The following is a 23808-nucleotide window of genomic DNA, read 5'->3' on the forward strand; positions in this document are numbered from 1 at the left end:
GACACTGTTTAGTGGATGCAGTGGATTCTCCATAATTGATAGGAGCCTGCTTAGCGCCCGTCACTCTGCCACAGATGTCAAACTGTCCAGCTCCATGCCAACAATAGAGCCTGCCTTCCTCACCAGTTTGTCCAGGCGTGAGGCGTCTTTCCTCTTAATGCTGCCTCCCCAGCACACCACCGCGTAGAAGAGGGCGCTCGCCACAACCGTATGATAGAACATCTGTAGCATCTTATTGCAGATGTTGAAGGACGCCAGCCTTCTAAGGTAGTATAACCGGCTCTGTCCTTTCTTACACAGAGCATCAGTATTGGCAGTCCAGTCTTATTTATCATCCAGCAGCACTCCCAGATATTTATAGGTCTGCACCATCTGCACACAGTCACCTCTGATGATCATGGGGTCCATGAGGGGTCTGGGCCTCCTAAAATCCACCACCAGCTCCTTGGTTTTGCTGGTGTTCAGGTGTAGGTGGTTTGAGTCACACCATTTAACAAAGTAATTGATTAGGTCCCTATACTCCTCCTCCTGCCCACTCCTGATGCAGCCCACGGTAGCAGTGTCGTCAGCGAACATTTGCACGTGGCAGGACTCCGAGTTGTATTGGAAGTCCGATGTATATAGGCTGAACAGGACTGGAGAAAGTACAGTCCCTTGTGGCGCTCCTGTGTTGCTGACCACAATGTCAGACGTGCATTTCCCAAGACGCACATACTGAGGTCTGTCTTTAAGATAGTCCACGATCCATGCTACCAGGTATGAATCTACTCCCATCTCTGTCAGCTTGTCCCTAAGGAACAGAGGTTGGATTGTGTTGAAGGCACTAGAGAAGTCTAGAAACATAATTCTTACAGCACCACTGCCACTGTCCAAGTGGGAGAGGGATCAGTGTAGCATATAGATGATGGCATCCTCCGCTCCCACCTTCTCCTGATATGCAAACTGCAGTGGGTCGAGGGCGTGTTGAACCTGTGGCCTCAGGTGGTGAAGCAGCAGCCTCTCCATGGTCTTCATCACATGTGATGTCAGAGCAACAGGCCGGAAGTCATTCAGCTCACTAGAACGTGATACCTTTGGGACTGGGGTGATGCAAGATGTTTTCCAAAGCCTCGGGACTCTCCCCTGTTCCAGGCTCAGGTTGAAGATGCGCTGTAGAGGACTCCCCAGCTCCGATGCACAGACCTTCAGCAGTCGTGGCGATACTCCATCTGGACCCGCTGCTTTGCTGGCACGAAGTCTCCTTAGCTCTCTGCTCTCCTGCGCTGTTGTAATTGTGGGTGGGGATGTTTCTCCTATGCTGGTATCAGCAGAAGGATGTGTGGAGGGTGCAGTACTCCGAGGTGAGAGTGAGAGTGGGTTAGGGTGGTCAAACCTGTTAAAGAAGTTGTTCATTTGGTTTGCTCTCTTCACGTCTCTCTCGATGGTGGCACCCCGCTTCGAGCTGCAGCCAGTGATGATCTTCATCCCATCCCACACTTCCTTCATGCTGTAATTCTGCAACTTCTGCTCCAGCTTTCTTCTGTACTGTTCCTTCGCCGCCCTGAGCTGGACTCGGAGTTCCTTCTGCACGTGCTTGTTTCACTGTTTGACTCTGATTTCATATGATGTTCTGTACTTTCATTGCTACCTCACAGTTCCATGAAAATCTCAGTTCAAATCACAGTTATCTTCTTTATAGAGTGTGCTTTAGAAGAGTAGGACAATTGTGATAATGTTATTCCATTCTCTGTATGAATTTTTCTCCAGTGTTTTCTCATATTTCAAAATTGACTGTGAGAGCAGCTGGGTACATGTGTGCCTCATGATGAACAGGCAGACAGACCTCCTGAGGTTGGAACCTGCCTCATGCTCAATGCTGACAGGAAATACTGTGGCTTTAAAATCAAAACAGTAGGTAAAATACACCAAAACGTTTTACAGAAGTATTGAGTAAAAACTTTTTTGCCCCGAAACTGCTTTCATGGCTTCTTTGAGGTTTAATCTGGGTAATCAAGGTAAAGTAAGTGAAAAGCAACTATGAATTGTATTGTGAGTTTAGCTTACAGATGACGCACAGTTGATGTATTTTTAATCTGTGCTTTTTTCTGTTCAAAGTATGCAACAACAAAAATTATGAAAACCTCAGAACCAACAGTTAGGAGATTTTTTTTTTATCTTGTCTTATTTCAGTTTCTGTACCACCTTGTCTTGGAGCAGATTGTGGGGCAAATCAACTGAATGGAATATCAGAAACTTTCCTTTCTCTAGCAGCAATCTTCATTTCCTGCCCTTTATCTGCCCCCGGCTCTCCTTGCAGTGGGCTATGTCTGGCATACCACATATGACAAAATATTTACTAGATATCCTCTTAATAACTTTACTTGACTCCTCTTAATTTATAGCAGCAGTATGTGGCTCTTCACCCTTTCGCAGCTTTGTTGTCATTGCTTCTTAAAGGCAGGAAAGAAAAGGGCAGCCAAGTAGCAAATAATCATTCTGGAAATAACAAATTCCTTTAGCCTTTTGGCAGTTAGCACTCTTCTAGGCTTCAGGTGAGTGCCATAAACAGTAGCAATACCTGAAGAGTTAGCAACATGAGGACATCCTTAGGGGATCTTAATGAAATTCTTGCAATTTCAAATTAGATATTGCAATGCAATTAGAGCAAAATAATTAACAATTGAAACAAAGTACACAGAAAAAAAACATAAATAGAAAAAAGGGTGAAATCTGGGCTGGAAACTAGGACTATGACACATAACTTCAGGCGGTTTTTACCCATGATTGGTTAACAACTCAGTGACTCCACCACAGTCTGTTACAATGGTCAAACTACTGCTGACACTGCACATATGTTTTGATCCGTCTAATGATTCTCTTTACCCTTAATCATGAACAAGATTTCATGGTGCTTTGAGTCTTCATATTTCATCTAATACCTGGAGAGAACTGATTTCAGTTTTAGCTGCACTACAGTAATCCATTGCAAGCTAGAAACCGTAGTCTGATGGGGCCAGGTGAGCAACATCATCCGCAGAGAACAGCAGTGTACTCGTCAGCTTCTAAACTGTATACTTTCTCATCCAGTTCTCCTCCTTTAGATTAATTTCCACTGATAATCGAACCAAAAGTACAAGGCTTGCAACTTCATAGCTCCAATGATACTTTTGGAGTACAAGCCACTGTATTATACCTATAAGAAGTACTATGAGTGTAAATTATTTAAATCTATTTTTTCTACAGTGTGAACATGTTTGCTAAATTTTGTATGCAATTTCAGGACAGTTTCTTACTATTTGTCCAATAAATGTCATAATCCATTCTGTTCAGCCCTAAAGTGTTCTCTATTATAGATGTATAGGTCCTGAGACATTGTTACGTCTATTTTCTTGATGCAAGCCAGGCAAGCTCCTGATGTTTGCAGCTTCCATAATTAGTAACAAAATTAGCAACTGTATTTAAGTTTTCGATTTCTAGTATTCCATTGCTTGATCTTGGGTGTTGCTTTCCAGCTGCACCATCAAGCCTTTAAATGATACGCAGTTGTTTCTTGTTCTTTCCTTGTTATTTAATTCATGTTGTGGTTAGTTTGTTCACTCGGTTTTGCCCTTTTAAGGCAGTTACTTATCCTATGATCAACTAATGTCAATATAACAAAATAATCTGCATCTCTGAGCACTTGACTCTAGTAAAGGATTCAGCCAAAAAAACAAAACAGATGAGCTTTGCTAGACATCTACTTCAATTCAAATCCAGAACTCAATTATTGTGCCCTGCACTCTGACAATTATCTTTTGAGCATCCCTGGTTGAATGTTTCATCTCTAGCAATGGTCAGTTATGTTCTTAATTGCTGATGTTTCTGTTTATTCCAGGTAGTTTATTCAATTAGAGGATAATTTTGTAAAATAATTAAGTGACCCTTCCAATATGGGTGTCAAATCGTCACTACTATGCTCTTTCATTAAAAATGACGACTTGTATACCGTATGTATGTTACTATCACTGACTGTCATAAGTAATCTGAGGTGGACGAATATATCCATCCATCCATCCATTTCCCAACCCGCTGAATCCGAACACAGGGTCACGGGGGTCTGCTGGAGCCAAACCCAGCCAACACAGGGCACAAGGCAGGAAACAATCCTGGGCAGGGTGCCAACCCACCACAGTGGACGAATATAGACCAAGCAAAATCAGTTACTTGTATATTGCAAAAATATATGGTCAAATCAGAGTATTTGATTCTTCTTTATAATTTGTCTTGCTTTAATGATCTTCTGTATATGTAATCTTTATTTTTGTTTGCTTTGTTAACACAGTTGCTACTAGCATGCAGTAGAAAAATTATTATAAAAGAAGAATAATTCTGGAAACTATACAGCTCTCATTTATTATATTCTAAAATATTCATGTAAATCGATCTTTGAAATATCATGGTACACATTTCTCCTAGCAGTAAAATATGTTTTAAATGGTTTCTATGATTTACTCCTCTATTTAATTGGCCCAAAAGTAGCATTGTGTTGTGGTCAACAACAAATTACATTATATACAATGCTTATTCCTCCATTTTTTTTGATTAAACTAGCTAACATAGCTGAAATACCTGGCGTTGCCCGGAAGGAAAATAAAGTGTTTTTTTTTAATTGTCTGAGAAAAATATATTTAAAAAAAACACAGCTTTAAAAATTAAAATAAATTAAAAAACAATGAAGACTCACTAATGTGCTTGTTTTGCGGCCTTGTATGTATGTTATCATCCAGTTGACGCTCGGAACCGGCCAGTTCTATTTAATTTCAAAACCAACAGGGGCGCAGTGGTGCTCAAACATAAAGAATGCTGGCAGTCACCTCCAGTTCGCCTTCTTGTGGTTGTTCCGAGTGTCAACTGGATGATAACATGCATACAAGACCACTAGATCACCCCCACCCTACCAAGAAGGGGGTGGGTTAGAGTTGATTTCACCCTACAGTATGTTTAGTTGACCAATGAGAAACATGTGTACCAAGTTTCATGAAAATCACTCCAGCCATTCAAAAGTGATGCTGGAACATACATACATACATACATACATACGCACACACATACATTGACTTTTATATATATATAGAAGATTTACTTAAAAATAAAAAAGCAAATGATGAGCAAAATGGTATTGCCATAAAAAAGTCATTTTATAGAATGCTGAAGAATGTTGAAGCCATGTTAAAAAAATTCACTGAGACACATAAAAGTTGTTGCGACAGTAAAGCACTCTTGTTAGAACATCTGATGAGAAATGGCTGTTCAGCCCAATAAAACCTGACAATTCTGTTTGCCTGATTTTTCCAAAATAGCATCAAGCTGAGTTACAAAAGTTACAAAAGTACCATACTTTTTCTGAGTCTATGGTTCTCTGTATGAAAAACCTTTCTAAAATTAGTGCAGAATCTAAATTTAACAAGTTACTATCTGTAACCCTGCAGTCTTGTTGGAGAACTTAATTTAAGGTAATAACTAGGATTTACCATACAAATTTACTTTTAAACAATAATTTTAAAAATTTTAATCATGTCAGTTCTTAATCTGTGTTTGCTGGAACTGAAAAAAGACTCAACTCTTTACATTTTTCTTCATGACACTTCACAGTTCATGTAGAAAAACATTTCCAAATGAAAGGCACCATGCATTGCGAGGTAACTAGTAAAGGAAGTGATGCATGTGGATCTTTGCCTTTGGTGGCTTCACTGTTCTATTTATCAGCAACAATAAAGGAAGGCTGGTAATAGAGTCAGTGTGTAGTAGTCATTAGTTTTTTTTTATTTTGTGGGCTACAGTTAACAGAAACAAACAAGGAGAGTAACATGAGGAGAAACAAATTATAAATGGTTTAAGCAGTGAACTAAACACAAAGTACTCCCCTAACCCTAACTATCCAGGTTAGCCTTGTGCACTCAGTAGTTAAACTCCTCTCATTCACCGTCTGTGCCTTTCTGCCGCTCTGTCTATCATCTGGCCTGTCTTCTTCCTCTCAGTTGAACACTTGCCTTCTGACTCCAGGTTTGGTCAGGACTGTCTAGTAGATGCTTTCATGGACATCCTGAGAATAACCTTTGCAACTTTTGGGGCTGTACTCCCAGCACTCCCTTTAGTGGCCTCATGTGTCCTTGCAGTCCTGGACTTTGAAGTGTTAGAATTCTGAGTTAATCTTTATTCTCCTTAATAATCTTTTTCTCTGAACTTTTGAATTTTACTTTATAGGTGTTTGAACCTTGCAATATTCAATTTCACTTCTACTTTGTTGTATTTTTTTGGAGAAAGTTTATTTCTTTATTTTGAATTTTGGTAAATCAAAATTGCATTTTGTTTTTAGTGGACTCTGTCATTTTGTGTTTCCATCCATTGGCAGGGCTGTGGCCCCAGAAGTCATATTGTGAGACATTGTCACCGTAACAGTATATAAGCCAGTGTTAATAGACAGTATTTGTCCAAGTTTGTAGATATAAAAGTGAAAAGAAAAAACCTTTGTGAATGCTTAGCCTTTTGAAACCTAGGTATTCAGATGTGTTGCTCTGACTCTTTGACTGTGGTTCATATATTAGTGTTACTCTTTATTTTAAGATTATTCATCTTTCTGGTTATGACCGTACTAGTGTTTTGGTTAAAGTTTCCATCTCTGGTCCTTCCTCCTTTTGCAAAATTTTCCATTGCTGCTAAGACACGTTTCTCCCAATTATAGGAGCCCAGGAGTACACAACAAAAATAATGCTTTGTGTTTTCTTTCTTTGGTTACATGTTTACCATGTCTTCTTTGACATCATGTTCCCTGCTATTCTGTGTGTCTATTTCTCATGACACCATTTTGTCCTTGTGCTTTTCATGTGTGCTGCCATTTTCTGGGTTTCTTCACTATGACACTGCATCCTGCTAGGTACCTGGTCTATGCCACATAAGATCATATTGTCCATTTAATAAAAAATGTTCTGCATGTTATGTAATGTATTTGAACATTTAAAATAAAGAAGGATCCTTGGGGGGAACTTAGTTTATGAGCAACCTTCCTGTTAGGAACTCTAGTATCTATTCTAGTTTTGTTGTCGACTATGAATTAATTGCACTGTACATCACCAGCTGAGTTTCTTATGATTGATCACTTTCCTCCAAATGAGTGTGTCTTATGTACTGACATTACTCATAGGAATCTACTGAATCTTGACTTGGGAAACTTTAGGGTTAAGCTTTGGAGGGCATTCAGTTCTAGTTTTTCTCACACGTGCTTTCCATCTGGAAATTTACAGATGATTGTCTGGGATAGTATGAGTAAATAACTTGAAATAATGAGTAGGAAGATGGCTTGGATTAAAAAAAAAAACATTTAAAAAATATTTTCTTAAACAGAAAAAAGTATAAAGCAATTATACATTTCACTTGTCATTTATCAATAAGTCATTGGATGTTAAGGTACAAATTTTGTAGTTAAGGGCAGTTATCTCATTAAGTCTTTCACATGCAACAGTAATCTTTTAATGTGTTTCTGCTTATGTTGAACACTTGACGATTATCATATGTTGGAGTTAGATGTGAATTCAGATAAAACAGGAGTGGTAGAAAATGGAAGAAAGAAAAGACAGAGCTCTGTGTGCTAGGTTTATTTTTTATTGCTCCATTTTCTTCCTTATGTAACTTCATATTTAGCATCCAGTTGGGTTGTTCTGGAGTCTGGTGACAAACTTTACAACCACAAGCTTGTTTCCCCATGTGAAAGCTTGAATCTTCTGCATGTCTTACTTCTAGGACAAACTTTCTTTATTGTGATTGCAAGCTTGATAAGGCCTAATTATTTTTCCATTTATTTTCTGACATTATAAAATAAATTTGCCAAATCTGCAAACAGGCTGCCAGGATATGCATGCAGTTCTATAGCATGTGCCCTGTTTTTAAGCTGGCCTAATGTTAAGTGAATTAGGGTGTGTGTGTGTTGTGAGTGCGCCCTCTGATGGATGGATGACTTGTTTCTTGCTCCGTGCCTGATGCTTCTAGCCTTGGCTCTTGCTCCCTGGGACCTTGTTATGAATTTGGAAAATGGATAGATGAATATTTTGTAATACTTATTTCCCTTTAATTTAATTGACAATATAATGCTCTGCCGGGGTTAAAAAACACAGAGACAGTTAGGTGGAACCAACCAAGAGACAGATGATCCAAAATCAATGCCAAAAAGCTTAGTGAGATAATTACCAAAGTCAGCTGACTAGAATAAAGTCCAAAATACACATTAAAAATGTCTGAAGACCTTAAATCGACATGCTAGTAACAGTGTGAAAGGTTTTACTGTCTTTCATCCATAATTTTGACTTTTAAACCATGAAAATTTGTGGCATCATGCGCCATGACACTGTGGTTGTCATTTACGGCAACACTAAACAATAACGTAACACCCAGGAAAACCAAGATGGCAACATATCAACATGTAAGACAGAAAATAAGATTTCAAATCCAAAACTAATTATAAAAATGGATTTCTTATGTCTCCAAAAAAAATAAAAAAAACAAAATTATGACATGTAAAACTGAATATTAACACAGGAACTGCTAAAAGATGTATAAATTATCAATTAAAATGACAGAAATTATTATACAGACTAGACATTAAGCCCGTTATAATAACGGGCTCTAGAACAGTATTTTTGCAAGAAGCCTAAAGTAAAATAATAATAAAAATAAAATAGAAACGTACAGTATATGACAATACAGTAAGTATAATTAATATTACATTTATCCTCTCCTCTATGGCTGTTGATTGATGTGATGTGCCTGTTTGACGATCTCCTATCCTGCCTCTCTTTATTTTAGCTTGCTGTGGCGTCTCTCCAGCAAGTACTGTGCAGTTCCCCAGCAAGTATTTCAATCTGTGCTGGCATGCAGCTGATTATTGTATGTGTGGTGTCTCCCCAGCAACGGATGTTATGTGTGCGAAAATAAATCTACTTTTAAAAGTCATCCTATTGTAATATCATGAAAATTCGTATATTTAGGAAAAACCCTTCAACGACTGACACTTTACACTTTACCGGGCCAAGCTTCTTAATCGCAAATCTGACATCGTCAGAGTGAACACTTGCACAACAACAAACACTAATCCCACCTCTTTGGGGAAGCTGGTCTCAGCGTCTCTGTACCCGATTGGATTTTTCATGCCTTATGTTTTAGGTGTTACCTCATTTACCGAAATCTGATTGGATCGGCCGCGCAATATTTTATAGGTCCCGCCCTCTCTGTCTTGTGTGACATGTCAGGCGGCCTTTGGAGCATCTGCTAGAGGACGGTGACTCTGCCACTCATTCCGCCCTTCCCTATACTTCTGCCTTCTCCGTAATATGCGTTTAATTTTCTGTCACAACAGAGGGCAATCAGCAGAGTCTCCCCAGGAACTGATGTAATGTGTGGCGTGCAGCTGATAATCGTGGCTGTGGCATCTCTCCAGCAAGTACTGTGCAGTTCCCCAGCAAGTATTTTAATCTGTCCTGGCGTGTAGCTGATTATTGTATGTGCGGCGTCTCCCCAGCAACGGATTTTATGCGCGCGGCCGCGAATACCCAATCGGCACTCTCCCCAGTAATGATGTCCTTTATTAAAGAGTGCCCTGCGCATGTGCACTTCACCAGAAGACACACACACACGGACACATGGATGCACACAGGGATTTTATTAAAGAGGATTATGACCTGCAGCGTAAATAAAAAAAATAGGAAACTAGTTTCCTGATGCAGTTATAAAGAAGAGACAAAACAATGTGAAAGAATTAGGGCACCACCCTGGTAACTCCCCATAATTGAAAGAAGGCATTAGAACACAGTGCCAGCCCCTGCTTCAGCGGGTAATTACTATCACCAGAGCCCTTAAGCTGTCACTCATGGGCACGTGCATGATGCAGGGGTCTCCAACTTCAGTCCTGGAGAACTACTGTGTCTGCAAGTCTTTTCTTAATTAGTGACCAGTTTCTGCTGCTAATTAACTATTTCCCTTTATTTTATTTGACTTTTCTTGAGACTCTGACCGCTGAATTGATTCTTTTTCCTTTAAACGGCACCTAAACATAAATTTGATGTGAAGTGAGCCAACAGATGACTAACTAAATTGGGGCCTCAAACTCCAACCTTCGTTCAGTTTCTTAATTTGAAGCCAATTCTTGTTGCTAATTAAACTCGTTATTTAATTCCATGGCGCTCTTTCTGCCATGACAGACATTTCCAAAACTGTTGATTTTCTTTTTTAAGAGCGCTGTCAAAATGTTTTGTGAACCTGATCAGATCAACATTACTGAGGCCTTCACCTTTCTTTATTTTCAGTTATTGTGTGATGGACGCAGGTTGTTGTTTATGTGTTGGCTCATTTTGTGTCTTAATATTGTTTGATTTCTAATTAAGGAAAAAAGAAATAATTAAGGGGCCTGAGTCTTAAGTTGTGCATCAATTAAAATTAAGGCAAAAAGTTAATTAGCAGCAAAATCTGTTCACTAATTAAGAAAAGGGTTAGAATTAAAACCTGCAGCCGCAGCAGCACTCCAGGACTAGAGTTGGAGACCCCTGATTTATATATATACATAGCACTGTACTTTGCAGTATACTATTACATGCTTTAGAAATATTTTTGGAGAAATTTAATTCCAGGACTGGTTTTGTGTTTTTTTTTTCTTTGTGAGATTTTTTTTTACTTTAAAAATAGTAAGTTAAATATAGTTCTTTCAAAACTGGAAATATATTACCACAATTAGAATGAGTAGAAAGAAGGCACCATGTTGCACAGCCTGTTGCTCATTGGAGAAAGCCTCAGATCTCAAGCTTCCTTTTCATTATTAGGCTTTAAGTTTCGATTTTGGTGAGTGTTGGAAGAAAACCTTATTAGCCTTGAGTTCTGCTCTTTGCTGTTTTTTGTCATGTTAATGAGAAAAATACAATGCTCAAATAAACTTAATGGTTTGTTTTTTTAAATAAATATAATTTGGCAAAATGAAGAAAACATATTAAAATTAAAACCAGGGATAGCTAGAGCCAGGAAAACACTGCACATCTCACTGCTTTTTCAGTTGAATATTTGATCTTCAATATAGCAAAACTACATACTGAAAATTCTAAGAAGTTTTAGAGTCTCTTTTTGTTATATGACTGAGTTATCTGAGTTTGAAAACGTATTAATGTATGTTACACACATGGTGGCTAAGGCACTGGACTAAAGCAATCACTATGTGAATGTAAGAAGGTCACTTAATCTTACAGGGCTTCAGGTGTATTTAAACAATTATCCTGATTATTGGTTTTGTCCTGTAAAACACTTTGGATTAAAGGTCATCTGTGTAATAATAATAATAATAATAATAATAATAATAATCTATATATATAAAATCCCTATGTGCGTCCAGGTGTCCGTGTGTGGGTGTCTTCTGATGAAGTGCGCATGCGCGGGGCACGGTGTGATGTGCGATTTTACTGTCAGAGAAAGTTAGAGGCGTTTTACGGAAATACAAACCAATATTACTGCGAGAGGAAATTAAAGGTACACAATACAGTGACGCATATTACAGCCACATACAAACCAGTATTACTGTCAGAAGAGATTAAAGGCATATTACCGACGCGCACGCCTGTATTACCGCCAGAGAAAATTAAAGGTATATTACGGACGTACAAGCCAGCGGACGTACAAGACGGTATCCTTCAATAAGGGCGCGCACAAAAAGGCGAGCCTCAAAAGGGCAACCTCAATTGGGCGCAGCGAAAAAAGGCGCGCGTAAATAAAGATCTGCACCTTTGTTGCTCTTCACATATTCCAGAGCCATTTGAACTAAATTATCTACGAACGCCTTTATTCGCCGCTCTCAATTGAGGTCGCCCTTTTGAAGTTCGCCTTTTTGTGCATGCCCTTATTGAATAGAGCCGTACAAGACAGTATTACTGTCACAGAAAATTAAAGACACACAATACACGGCGGCAGCCCACGAAGAACGGTCAGCTCAGCAAGTAAACATCAACAAAAGAAAGGCTGAAAGAAAGAAAAATACGACCGACAAAAAGAATGAGGTCAAAGTCCCTTACCATTTAATATAGACTGTACCTACTAATGTTTATGCACTACTGTTCTAGCGCCCGTTATTGTAACGGGCTAAATGACTAGTAATAATAATAATGTCTTTGTTTCTATTTGCAGTGCTTTAATCTTAAATTGTAGTGGTAAATTTGTCTACAGAGTCCAGTGAATTTCTTACTTGCTTGCCCAACAAACATGCAATATGACACCACTCTCTGACACCATGGAAATGCATGATATGTCACAATAAACACCAGGGATCTTTCTAATTATTTTGTTTATTTTAGGTGTTTATGTACAGACATTGTATTTTGTTATAGTTGTGGTATTCTGGTGTTATGTTCTATCGAGGACAGTTTCATAAAACTCTCTTAAGACAGATTGTTCCCTTTAGTGCTTTGGGCATGGTATTTTTACAGTTTATATTATTATTATTGAATAATTTCTACATTTTTAACACATTGCTTATCAAATGAATCAAATCAGGAAAAGTTATGTCTTAATGTTGTGTATGAAACTCCAGTAGTAAACTCCTTCACCAATTCAAATTGCAACAAAATACTGAATCAGTATTTCAATATGTTCAAATGGCTCAATACAGATTCCTCAACAGGAGTAAGAATATTCTAGACATGGAATCCAGTTCACACAAACAAATTTACAGAGGAGAGGAGACAATTCAAAATACTTGAAGAAATTTACAGACAAGAGAAGATTCATTTGATCGGTCTCACTGGTTTATTTAACCACTAATTTGTCTCAGTATTTTATCCATCCATTTTTTTAAAATCAATCTTATACCTGTACCACTTGTAGTCCTAGCTCAGTTTATTGCAGACTCCCACACCTCTTGTGCATAGCAAGGCCAGATTAAGACCCCCATAGGCCCCTGGGTGATTTAGCTCCTTAACAGACAGTTGTCATACTTCTAATAATGCAGCACGTGGACACCGGGTCAGTCCCACTCTTGGTTTTGGTGAAAGACATGATTGCTTCATAGAGTTGGGGGGAATCTCCCTTGGCAATTTTGACTTATGAATACTCAATCATTTTATCAGACAATGGGAAGGGGTGTTGGGGGTACTGGTGAAAAGGTCCCTTGCTGTCATGGATTCCTGGGTGCACAACCAGAATGCCCTTATGGTTGATCCACCCCTAGAGCAGTGTCATACTTTCTAAGTCTTCTGTACAGCATTGTGACACCCCAACACAGCACACATACACATGCATATTTTGACTGTTTGATATAACTTGAGTTACAGATGCTGTCAGACTGAGTGGTGCAACCCTTGGGAATAAGTACTGTATAGATCTTGCAAACACTACACTAAAAGCTCAACACCCTAGGCACAACTACGGCAAAATTAAGGACTGATGCTGATTGTTTTTTTTTGAATAGCAAGCATTTCTACATCATAATAATGAGTGGTGCTTGTTCAGCTTATCCTCATATACTGTATCTTGAGTTAAACAGTTTCTTCATCATGCAGTTTAATTAAAGGCATTAAATTCTGTGATGTAAATTGAAACATGAGAAAATCCTCAGTTATTAAATGAAACTGTAGATTGTGTATTTTCTTCTCTCTCTGTTTTAAAGTGCAAATGCTGGAGAGTGTTGAGAATAATTTTTGAGATGTCAGGCTGAATTGCTTACTCTTCCTGGCCACTGACTAATGCTGACGTTTATTAGGTTCTTCAGAAGGTTTTGGTTGTTCATTTTTGTGTACGTCAACTGCTACTAATGTAATGCTTTTATTTTAACTGGCTGTGCAGGTAGGATCATGGTGGTGAACTTTTAGGAAGATAGGAAGAAAAACAGAGCACCTTGTTAACAGAGTATGAATGAATGCAGTAAGAGGTGAATGTTGCAGTAATAGAAAAAGGGATACAGATCTATATGTGTGGCTCAACGAGAATTAGATGTCAAAATCACAGCTGAAGACACATGTATTGCTCTCTAGCAATTTTGATTGTCTCTACCTGCCTCTTTTTATTTTTCTGACTCATATATTTTCTGTACTGAGGCCAGCTACACTATGTTCTGTTGTGACACCTAAAATGATTTCCGGAAAGCTCTGCAGTTAGTTTTGAGACTCATTTTCTGGGTTAATCTCTATTCTAATATCTCAAGTGTATTATCACACCTTTACTGTACTAATACTTGATCTCATCTGTTGTATATAAGCCGTTGTATTCATATTATGTAACATCTGTCCATCATCCATCTTCCAAATCTGTTGTATCCTGAGCTGGGTGACATTTCTAGGGTTATCAAAGTTTTGTTTTAGTCCATATTTCATCAATTGTTGATTTGATACATTTTGGTTTAATATCAAATTCTAATCTAAAACACTTTTTTATAGATCCTATCGCAGTTAAACCAATGACCAAGTGTTTAGCAAAGCAAATTAGGTTACAATATAGAGAACTTTGTAAGATTAGAAGATTTGAGGTTACAGTACAAGATGTCCTAATTGTAGCCAATAATGTTGAAACATTGGCATAAGGCAAACTTCAGTCTTTTAGGCCACTGTGTCCTACTAGCACAACTTGAATGCTGTTTGGCATAGAAATCCAGTTGGACAAATGGAAAGAAAGAGAAATACTAAACATTGAGTATCTTTCTTATGCTTGCTTTATTATTTTTTTTCATTTTCGTATGATCAAGATCAAGTGCCAAAACACTTGACAGAACTGTTGTTAAAACTTTAGTTTCCAATGGGAATCAGAAGTTAGTATTAGATCAGAGGACAGGTCAAAATCCCAGGAATACATATCTACGTGAGGAGAGACATCAGAGTCATAATAAGAAACACCAGAGTCAGAACGTTGATTCATAATGTTATTACATGAATGAAAATGGCCGCTTGACATAACAGAGGGAATAAATTGTTGGCCATATGTAGCAGCAGGCAGACAAGGAACAGCACAAATTAGCCTCTGTAAGCCCTTGGCCTTCTTTATCAGACTGCAGTTACTACAATACTAACAGGGCTTGCAGTATGAGTCCTGAAAGACTGTGAAGCCATCACTGAAAAAGATGTGTCAATCTTCAGGAGAAAATGTAGCCACCGAGAAATACAACAAAGCTGGCTCACATGTTTCAAAAAAAATAAGCGAGAAAAAAAAAAAGAAGAAATTTTTCTGTGGATTAACAGGCCCCCTGTATCCCACTATTGTAAAAAAAAAAAGAAAATGGGTGGGATGGTTTTGTGTAGCCCTCTGAAGACGGATCCTCTTCATGGTTATTTCCTATCTCATGGCCATTGCTTCTGGACTCAGGCTGTCTACTACAATACAATACAATATAGCTTATTTTTGCATAGTGCTCTTCACTGAGTTCAGAAACAGAGCGCTGTGAACAAATTCTCAGGTAAAATACAAGTACAGATTATACTAATTACTAAGTACAGAATTAGTACAGTACATATAAAGATACAGTTTTGTTAAAACACACAGAAACAAAGTTTAAACTGATTAACATAAATGGAAACCTACATTATCCATTCATGAATTAATTGCTGAACTATGGCAAATTATGAATAAAGGAGATTAACACTGTAAAAGAGAAAGTCATAAACAATTTCAAACAAAGTCACAGTCCTGGAGACCTTGGTCATCTAGCCACCTACCCATTCCTGGGTATTTAGTTGAGTTTGTCTGTGCTGTCCATCCAGTCTGATGAGAGAATCTTTACATTTGATGATTCCAATGCTTCTTTATCCAAGATGACTTTTCCATGTACAGGAGAGCAGCTAGGTGGTAGAGCAGCGAAGAGAAACAGAATAGAGGAGTGTTAGTAATGGTTTATAATTATTGTATTACTTATATTTCTATACAAATGACTAACAAAGATACAGTATGGACAGCTAATCAGCAGCTCTAGTCAGGGTGTGCCAGACTAAAGTAGTGAGTCTTCAGCCTGGATTTAAAAACTGACACTGAAGGGGCATCTCTTATATTAGCAGGCAGGCAATTCCACAGCTTTGGGGCCCTGTAACTAAAAGCTTGACCTCCCACTGTTATTTGATTAATCCTCTGAATCTTAAGTAGGCCGGCATTTTGAGATCTTAATGTGTGCTTTGGTTTGTAAGTACGTTGTGATGAGCTCAGGTAAGTAAGCAGGGCATTGGCCATTCAAGACTTTATATGTTAAAAGTAGGTTTTGAAATCAGCTTTAAGCTTAACAGGGAGCCAGTGCAAGAACTTGAGAACTGTGTATATATAACTATGCGTTATGTATTCATATTTTCTGGTTTGTGTACTAAGTGTTACAGCAGTATTTTGAATTAACTGAAAGCTACATAATATATTATAGTATATTAGAAAGTAAGAATTGAGAAAATGAAAGGAAGTATACATGGCTTTTTTGTAGGATATGATATAGGATGGAGATCATAAGAGCATTTAGGCTTAAATTGTCATTGACACCATTCGTTTTGATACCTGATGAATTATTATCTATCCTAAATGTCACAATTTTCCTCCAGAATGGTAATAGGGCTTTTGAACAGTAAAGTGATATTAAAGTGATTTTTTGAAATGTGTCTATGTAAAAGGTATTTCTAAAGATCAATAAAATCTGCTTATTAAGCAATTGTTTTACTGCTGAGAACAAATTAGACATAGTCTTGGCTAATTAGACTTGGCAACTGCAGTGAGCATAGTATATTTGCAAACTGCCCCTCAAGCACAACAGAAAGAGGCACAAGAATATGCAGTGGCTATGAAAGGAAGGATGTGACTTTCCTGTTGTGGTACTAGAGGGTAGGGAACCCTGCATTTGCCAGGGTATTCTGAACCTTTACCAGCAAAGTGACTGTGATCAAAAAGAAAATGATTCCGGAAATATTTCTGTTGGGCAATGTTGCAAATCCTCCTCATAAATGGAGGTAGCTGGAGAGCTATCTTGGAGACTCAAGAAGGAAATATTGAAATACTGACTGAGTGTGTCCAAGTTACTACCTAGAAAGATAATAGAAATCATCCTGATTAATATTTATTAATGATTCACTCTGTACTAGTATTCTAATGAATGAAGCATCCTGATCCTAGAATGCTGTTGACTTAACCAGGGGGACATTGAAACAAATTAACTTCAATTAGCATATTGGCATCTATCCATCATCTGAATAAAGCAGAAAATGGATAGATGAATCTATTAAAACATGTTATTTGGAATTGCACAATTCCCACATCTGCCAGTTTACCATTGGGGCTGCATGATAATCTTCACAGTTATTAGTGTAGTAATAATGTCCTGGGACCTGGATAATCTTAATGTATGAAGACACTGTGCTTATATTAGGGAAAGCAGATGACATACTATTTAGATTGTATCATTTGTGAACCATAAAGGGTCCTATTCTTCTTGCACGACATTTCAACCCCAGCACTGTTTTGGCCTCCTGCGTATTTCCTCTTTTTCATCCCTCAATCTAGCCCTTTAATAATGTTGTCGGATTCTGTGTTCCCTTATTAGCACGCCCACTTCCATTTGGATTGCTAATTTTTGCTTTGAGCTTAGCCTGTTCCATCTATAGGAAATAAATATCTTGCTATTGCTGTTGAACCTCCGTAGGGACTGCAACTACTGATGCATTTAAAATGTGACTCTGGCATTAATGTGTTCAAATGTTAAAGAAAAAAAATGCCTTATGAATTTCTGAAATTGTGTTGCAGTTTTCTTTTCCAGATATAACATACATTGTCTATTTTAGGTGCGATATCTTATGGAAGAGAATTGTTTCCTTGGCTATAGAGCTGTTTATCATCTTAAATTGTTATCTACTTTCATTAGCTTTTAAATTAAATAGTTTTTCTAGTGATTTCAATGTCTACATTTGAACATGTGACAGAAGAAAAAATAGTTTTTTTGGGTATTTTGTATTTTGTAGGTTACTTAGCTTAACTAATGCTTTTTACCTGTGTATATTTAACACCTGCCGTCTTGTTCATTAAAACCTCTATTATATATATGATGCATTTATTTTGTCTGTTTTTACAGATTCCACGGCTTGTTAAAGTCATCCAGGAGGATTCTCCCTACTTCAAAGTTGTCAGCCCACTGGATGTGTGTAACAAAGTGGCTCCAGGAATGGCATCGATTTTCCACATTTTATTTACTCCAGAAGAGAACAAGGTGTCTTACATAAAATGCATTTTTAGGAGATGTTCTCTCTAGTAAACTGTAGGGGCCCCTTGAAAAGCACATATTTCTTTGTGATTCAGTATATTTGCCACTCTGAGCACTCATTAGAGTTTAATATAAGGTACATTCTCTGAAAAAATGTTCAGCTAGTAAAGCAACCATTCGCTTATGTCTCTTAGTGCCTGATTTTCCACGGTTGTCAGTTTTTGAAGTAGTCAGCTTATCTTAGTATATAACTTGTTCATTTTGTTCCCCCCTTGGTAGTATAAACAGCTAAGATTTATCAGGTTCAACATGCAACTTTTGGACAATGTTCAGAACCATGCACGGTAGGAAAATAATCAGGTAATAATGTTGACCTTAGGTAATATGAGCTGACAGTAAGAATTCATAAAGTTTTTAATTGTTAATGCAAATCTGGGCTTAAACTTGAAAGCAATCTTCTCTGTTTTAAAACTATTGAGGTTTATTTATGCATGAAGAAAAGACATCCAGACTCTTTAGAGATTGTAATTTGAAATTTTTATTATACATACTTTTTGCTTTCTTTTATTACATTATACAGTAGTAAGGTTTAGTGCTTTTCATTTCCTTTCTTTTTCCTCAGGGTCTCAGGCTTCAGGAAAGGTGCCAGTGTCGTCTAGAGCGTACTGGGGAGGAATATTAGTTCAAGTCTTTTACCATTTTACAGAGAGCCAGACATCATTCCTCAAAATGAAAGTAGCATTGCAATAATGGGGAAATCAGCTCTCATGACTGTTTATGCTCCCATAAGCATAAGCACCTCTCGATTATGACATATCTTAATAACCAAGGAGGTTGAAATTGCATTTCTTACACCCACACAATACCAAAATGTTGGTCATGATCATCTAAATTACAATTTGTTTCTACTAAAGCACTTGCTCATATACCTTTCCTATTTGCACATTAACAATAGGAAAGTAATATATAATATTTTCATCTTGCTAAGCATATGCACAATTGATAGCTGTCAGTATTATTTTCTTTTCTTTTCATTTTAAATATATCTTTGTTGCAATTCCAAGGAAACACCATGTGCCAGCTTGTGTTTTCCCTGGTGATAGCGCTGACAGAAACACTTGGTAAAATCATGCTTCATGGGTAAATGGGTCAGCTTGAGTCTGGGCACCAAACTCATTTGATTCCTTGTGGATGTCAGAGTTTGCTATAATCACCTCTTTTACAATGAATGGGGTAGCAGAAAAAACTGCAAAATGTTCTATTATGTATACAAAACTTGTTACCATGTTTTTTATTATCTAGCCTAAAGTTGTGTTTAGAATTGAATATTTATGTAATTTTGTTACCTTAACAAGTATGTGAGCAAAAATAATACACAGTTTTCAGTGTGGTTGTTTAGTTTTTTCCTCAGTGCTCTTTATTTAGACTACTTCAAAGCCAAGTCCATTGAGCAATATAATTCATAAGAAGGTACAGAGTTTAATAAGCTCATTTAAAACTAGTGAAAATCTCAGCTTGCTTAGGTGTACTCAGGTGAGCCGCTAGCTAAATTGGGGCCCTAAGTGGAACCTTCTTCTTGGGCCCTCAACACCCTCAGCTGCCCCTCCATAAATCCACTACATTAGTATTTCTTACAACAGCTTTAATTTAGCAATAAATATAGAGAAAAGCCAAGCAAAGTGACACCTTTTATTGGCTAACTAAAAAGATTACAATATGCAAGCTTTCGAGGCAACTCAGGCCCCTTCTTTAGGCAAGATGTAATCAATAAATAAATGCAATAAATATATAAATAATAAATAAGCAAAGAAAAGCACACATCACAAACTTAACTATAAGTTTATGATTTGTTTTCTATATAAACAAAGTCCCAATGAATAGTAATAATAATAATAATAATAATGATGATGATGATCAGATGTGCTGTTACTCTTTGCTACTTAATATAGCCAACAGTATCACTTGTTACATGTAATGCAAAAACAAAAACAATTTTAACAATACTACTACTACTACTAATAAATACTATTATTAAATATAATAATAAATACTGCAACTGCTACTACTACTACTAATAATAATAATAATAATTACTGCTGCTGCTACTTCTAATAATAATAATATAATAAAAACTACTAATACCACTACTGAAAGCTGAAACAAAGACAGACAGAGGGAATGATAATTTTATTTTTGTAGATGAGAAGTAGCATGGTGGCAAAGTGGTTACCTCTGTTGCCTGCTTTTGCATGCTGTGCTTGCTATTGCCTTTGTGGATTATGCATGTTCTTCTCTTCATAGTTTGAGTTTCCCTCTGTGTATTCTGATTTTCTCCCATATCCCCCCAAAAATACAGGTGTTGTTCATTGGTGATTCCAAATTTGCCCTGTGTAAGTGTGTGTGTGTGTGTGTTGTGTGTGTGTGTGAACGAACTGTTCTTTCAGCTACCGTCTGCTCTAGGGCTTTGTGCCTAGTTCTGCCAGAATTGGCTAAAGCCTCACTGTGAGCCTGAATTGGATAAAACAGGATTAAGAATATCGTATTATTCAAATTTAATGTTAAATAAACACATTTTCTTTCTTTCTTTCTTTCTTTCTTTCTTTCTTTCTTTCTTTCTTTCTTTCTTTCTTTCTTTCTTTACTGCAATATATTAATTTGAAAACTGCGTTGCTTTATATTCTTGTTGTATCACTTCCATTGCTTGGAGCAGAGGTCATTTTATGAATGAACAGCTCCCCCTAGGTACATGAAGAGATACTCATTTAGAAGATGAAATACACACTGCTATGTTCTACTCATATCAAGATTTTTGTGCTATCTCTAAATTATATTTATGTTTTTGTGTAAATGTTTCAACCCTGGGTACTTAAACCATAATGTAATAAGCTGAATGAATTTTATTTTTAGGATTATACCCAACAGCTATTATGCATCACTGAACGAGAAAAATTTGTGATACCAGTAAAGGCCATAGGAGCCCGTGCCATCTTGGACTTTCCCGATCAGCTTAACTTTTCTAACTGTCCTGTGAAGTGCTCTTGTCAGAAAACACTTCTTGTGCGCAACATTGGAAACCGTGAGGCCAGGTTCACCTTAAGCACACAAAGGTAAAGACACTCTTATGTTATAGTGACTAATACATTTTTTATTTATTACTCTTTTTATCATGTAGAGGGGTGCTCTTATACTTTCTTAGATAAAATTCTATATATTTTAATCGACATTGAAGTTGTAATTATTGAAAATGCAGCATTAATACTAAAGGAAAAGATATAATGTATGGAATGAAGTGTGTAAAGTTCAAGTAGCATCTAAAGCTTGGTATTTTTGTTGCTAAGGAGTTAAATTATTTTAAATAACACAAAACCTCTGTCACTGTAGCGGCTTTCTATTTGTCAGCATAACTGTTCTCATCATTAACCTACTGAATGGCACACACTCAAAATTGGGTTCTGCCTTCTTTTGGTCTACTCTGGGAAGTACAAAAGGAACCAACTAGCCTGCAAAATTTCAATACTTTCAAACAAGTGGAATCACAACAATTTGAGACATAAGTGTTTATAATAGTCCATCCATCCATTTTCCAACCCGCTATATCCGAACACAGGGTCACGGGGGTCTGCTGGAGCCAATCCCAGCCAGCACAAGGCAGGAACCAATCCCGGGCAGGGCGCCAACCCACCGCAGGTTTACAATAGTTTAATATTTAATTTTGTACACAGGTAGGGAATATATATATATTTCCACATATAAAATAGAGAAAACACATATAAAATAGGGAGAAAAAATGAATCACGTATCATAAAGTAGTTTTTTTTCCTGAGCTTTCAGCCCCTACCAGGAGCCTTCATCAGAGGATAATGCTTAAACTTACAAGAATCAAAAGCAATATATAGCACAATTCATTGGGGGGGGGGGGGGGGGTCAGTGGCGATGGGGGTGGTGTGGTAATGCGCGGCCCTCGCATTACCAAATTTAAATTGAAGAAGCCTTGAAAGTGAAGCAGCAGCATATTTATGATTATAAGGAAGTGCGCTTACCGTTAGTGTGTTGAGGGTGCTGTCGCAGGAACGCGGGACTGTCTAGCGGGTGAGCGCTGTGAGGCGCGGTGTGTCTGGACACACGTGGAGCCGGTATAATGGCCAGTACGGGCTCCACCGCATGTGTTCATTTTTACACACCGATGTCCTCGTAGCCTGCCCAGTGCAGGCGGTTTAAAGTGCGTGCCTCAAAGAGAGAGCCGGCATTTAATTGAGTCAGAGATGGGGATCCCATAAGGTTAAACAAATGATTTTACTTACTGGTGGGTCAGCAACGGGCGTGCTTGAGCTCAGCATAGCCGTTGGCTGTTCTGGAGGGTTTATACGCGTGCGCAACCCACAGGGGTTCGGTTTTAAATACATAGTGTAACACATTTAGGGCGCTATCGTTCCCTTGAACCCTTGTTCGAGACGCCAGACACCACATAAAAGTCCAATATGACTTTATTTTATCAATAAACAGTGCACAAAGCACCCTACACTCCACAATACTCATATACATAAACAATAATCAATCACTAATCAATCCTCCACTCCCAGACGCGTTGCCACCCTTCCACCCAGCTCAGCTCGACGTCTGGGATTTCCCATAGTCCTTTTATAGTCCTTGACCCGGAAGTGTTTCTCTCTGTCCATGTGATTGTTAACACTTCCGGGTCAGATAAAAACTCCTTTTCTTCAACCCAGAAGTGAGTCATTCGCTCTGTCGCCGTGACTATTACGCACTTCCGGGTTATAGGTGAAACAAAAGTCTCTGGGCCTTCCTGCAGCGTCCCCTGGAGGTTCCCATGGTATCCAGCAGGGCTGTGATGAAAAACTCCATTGTCCATGATGCCCTGCTGGAACTCGGGGCACCGTTATGTTGCAGGCAGGGCTCTACCTGGCGGCTTGGTGGTATTGGCCAGGATGAACAGCTGGCCATATTCCACAATAGTTGCCCGGGGCGTGTTGCGGAGCGTAGCATGAACGCGCTACCGTCTACCGGGATAGGTGCATGAGGTAGACGTGTTGGCAGATTGGCTGGACAATCTTGCCGGTTATATTTAAAGAGTTACCGGCCAACAGGGGTTGTCAGTGGACCTAAGAGCGAGGTAGGAGTAAGCACTGCTGAGCTATTTGGAGGAGCAGTTGTAATTTTGGCGGCTTTTGTATATAGATATTATTTTTGTATATAGAGTTATATATCTCCTAGTGTATTATTTTTGGTGGAGGTATATATACTTATTTGGTGCTGGGATAGTTTTTGGTTTTGGGTTTGGTGCAATTGTTTTTTTTTGTATATACACACACTTGTTTTTGTGCATTTTTCTTTCCTGCTGGAAGAACGTCTTGAGCCAGGGATAAAAGACGACAACCTTCATTATTGGAGTGTGTGCCTAGTTTTGTAGGAGTGCACTGTTTTTATAAATACACCATATTTTTCCTTTTTGTTTGTTTTTATTTATTTTTGAAGAAGTGCCAGTGTTGAAGGACTGTGTCTTAAAGCCCACCTGACATTACTGCATTTTGTTTGTACAGCACTCTTGTAAATAAACTTGCACCATTCACCCTTCAATTTTTGTCTGTGTCTCATCTCTCCACTGATCC

The 23808-nt window shown here is 38.0% G+C and overlaps 1 protein-coding gene across 1 annotated transcript in view; it reads left to right on the forward strand.

Moving 5' to 3' along the window:
• LOC114657729 (hydrocephalus-inducing protein homolog) overlaps positions 1-23808 on the forward strand; it is a 215476-nt gene that overhangs the window by 33649 nt on the left and 158019 nt on the right. Inside the window, exons 5-6 of the mRNA XM_028809609.1 lie at positions 18053-18187; positions 21089-21288. Coding sequence (XP_028665442.1) covers positions 18053-18187; positions 21089-21288 — 335 coding nt within the window. The remainder of the gene's footprint in view (positions 1-18052; positions 18188-21088; positions 21289-23808) is intronic.

The sequence above is a fragment of the Erpetoichthys calabaricus genome, chromosome 9, assembly GCF_900747795.2.
Source record: "Erpetoichthys calabaricus chromosome 9, fErpCal1.3, whole genome shotgun sequence".
NCBI lineage: Eukaryota > Metazoa > Chordata > Cladistia > Polypteriformes > Polypteridae > Erpetoichthys > Erpetoichthys calabaricus.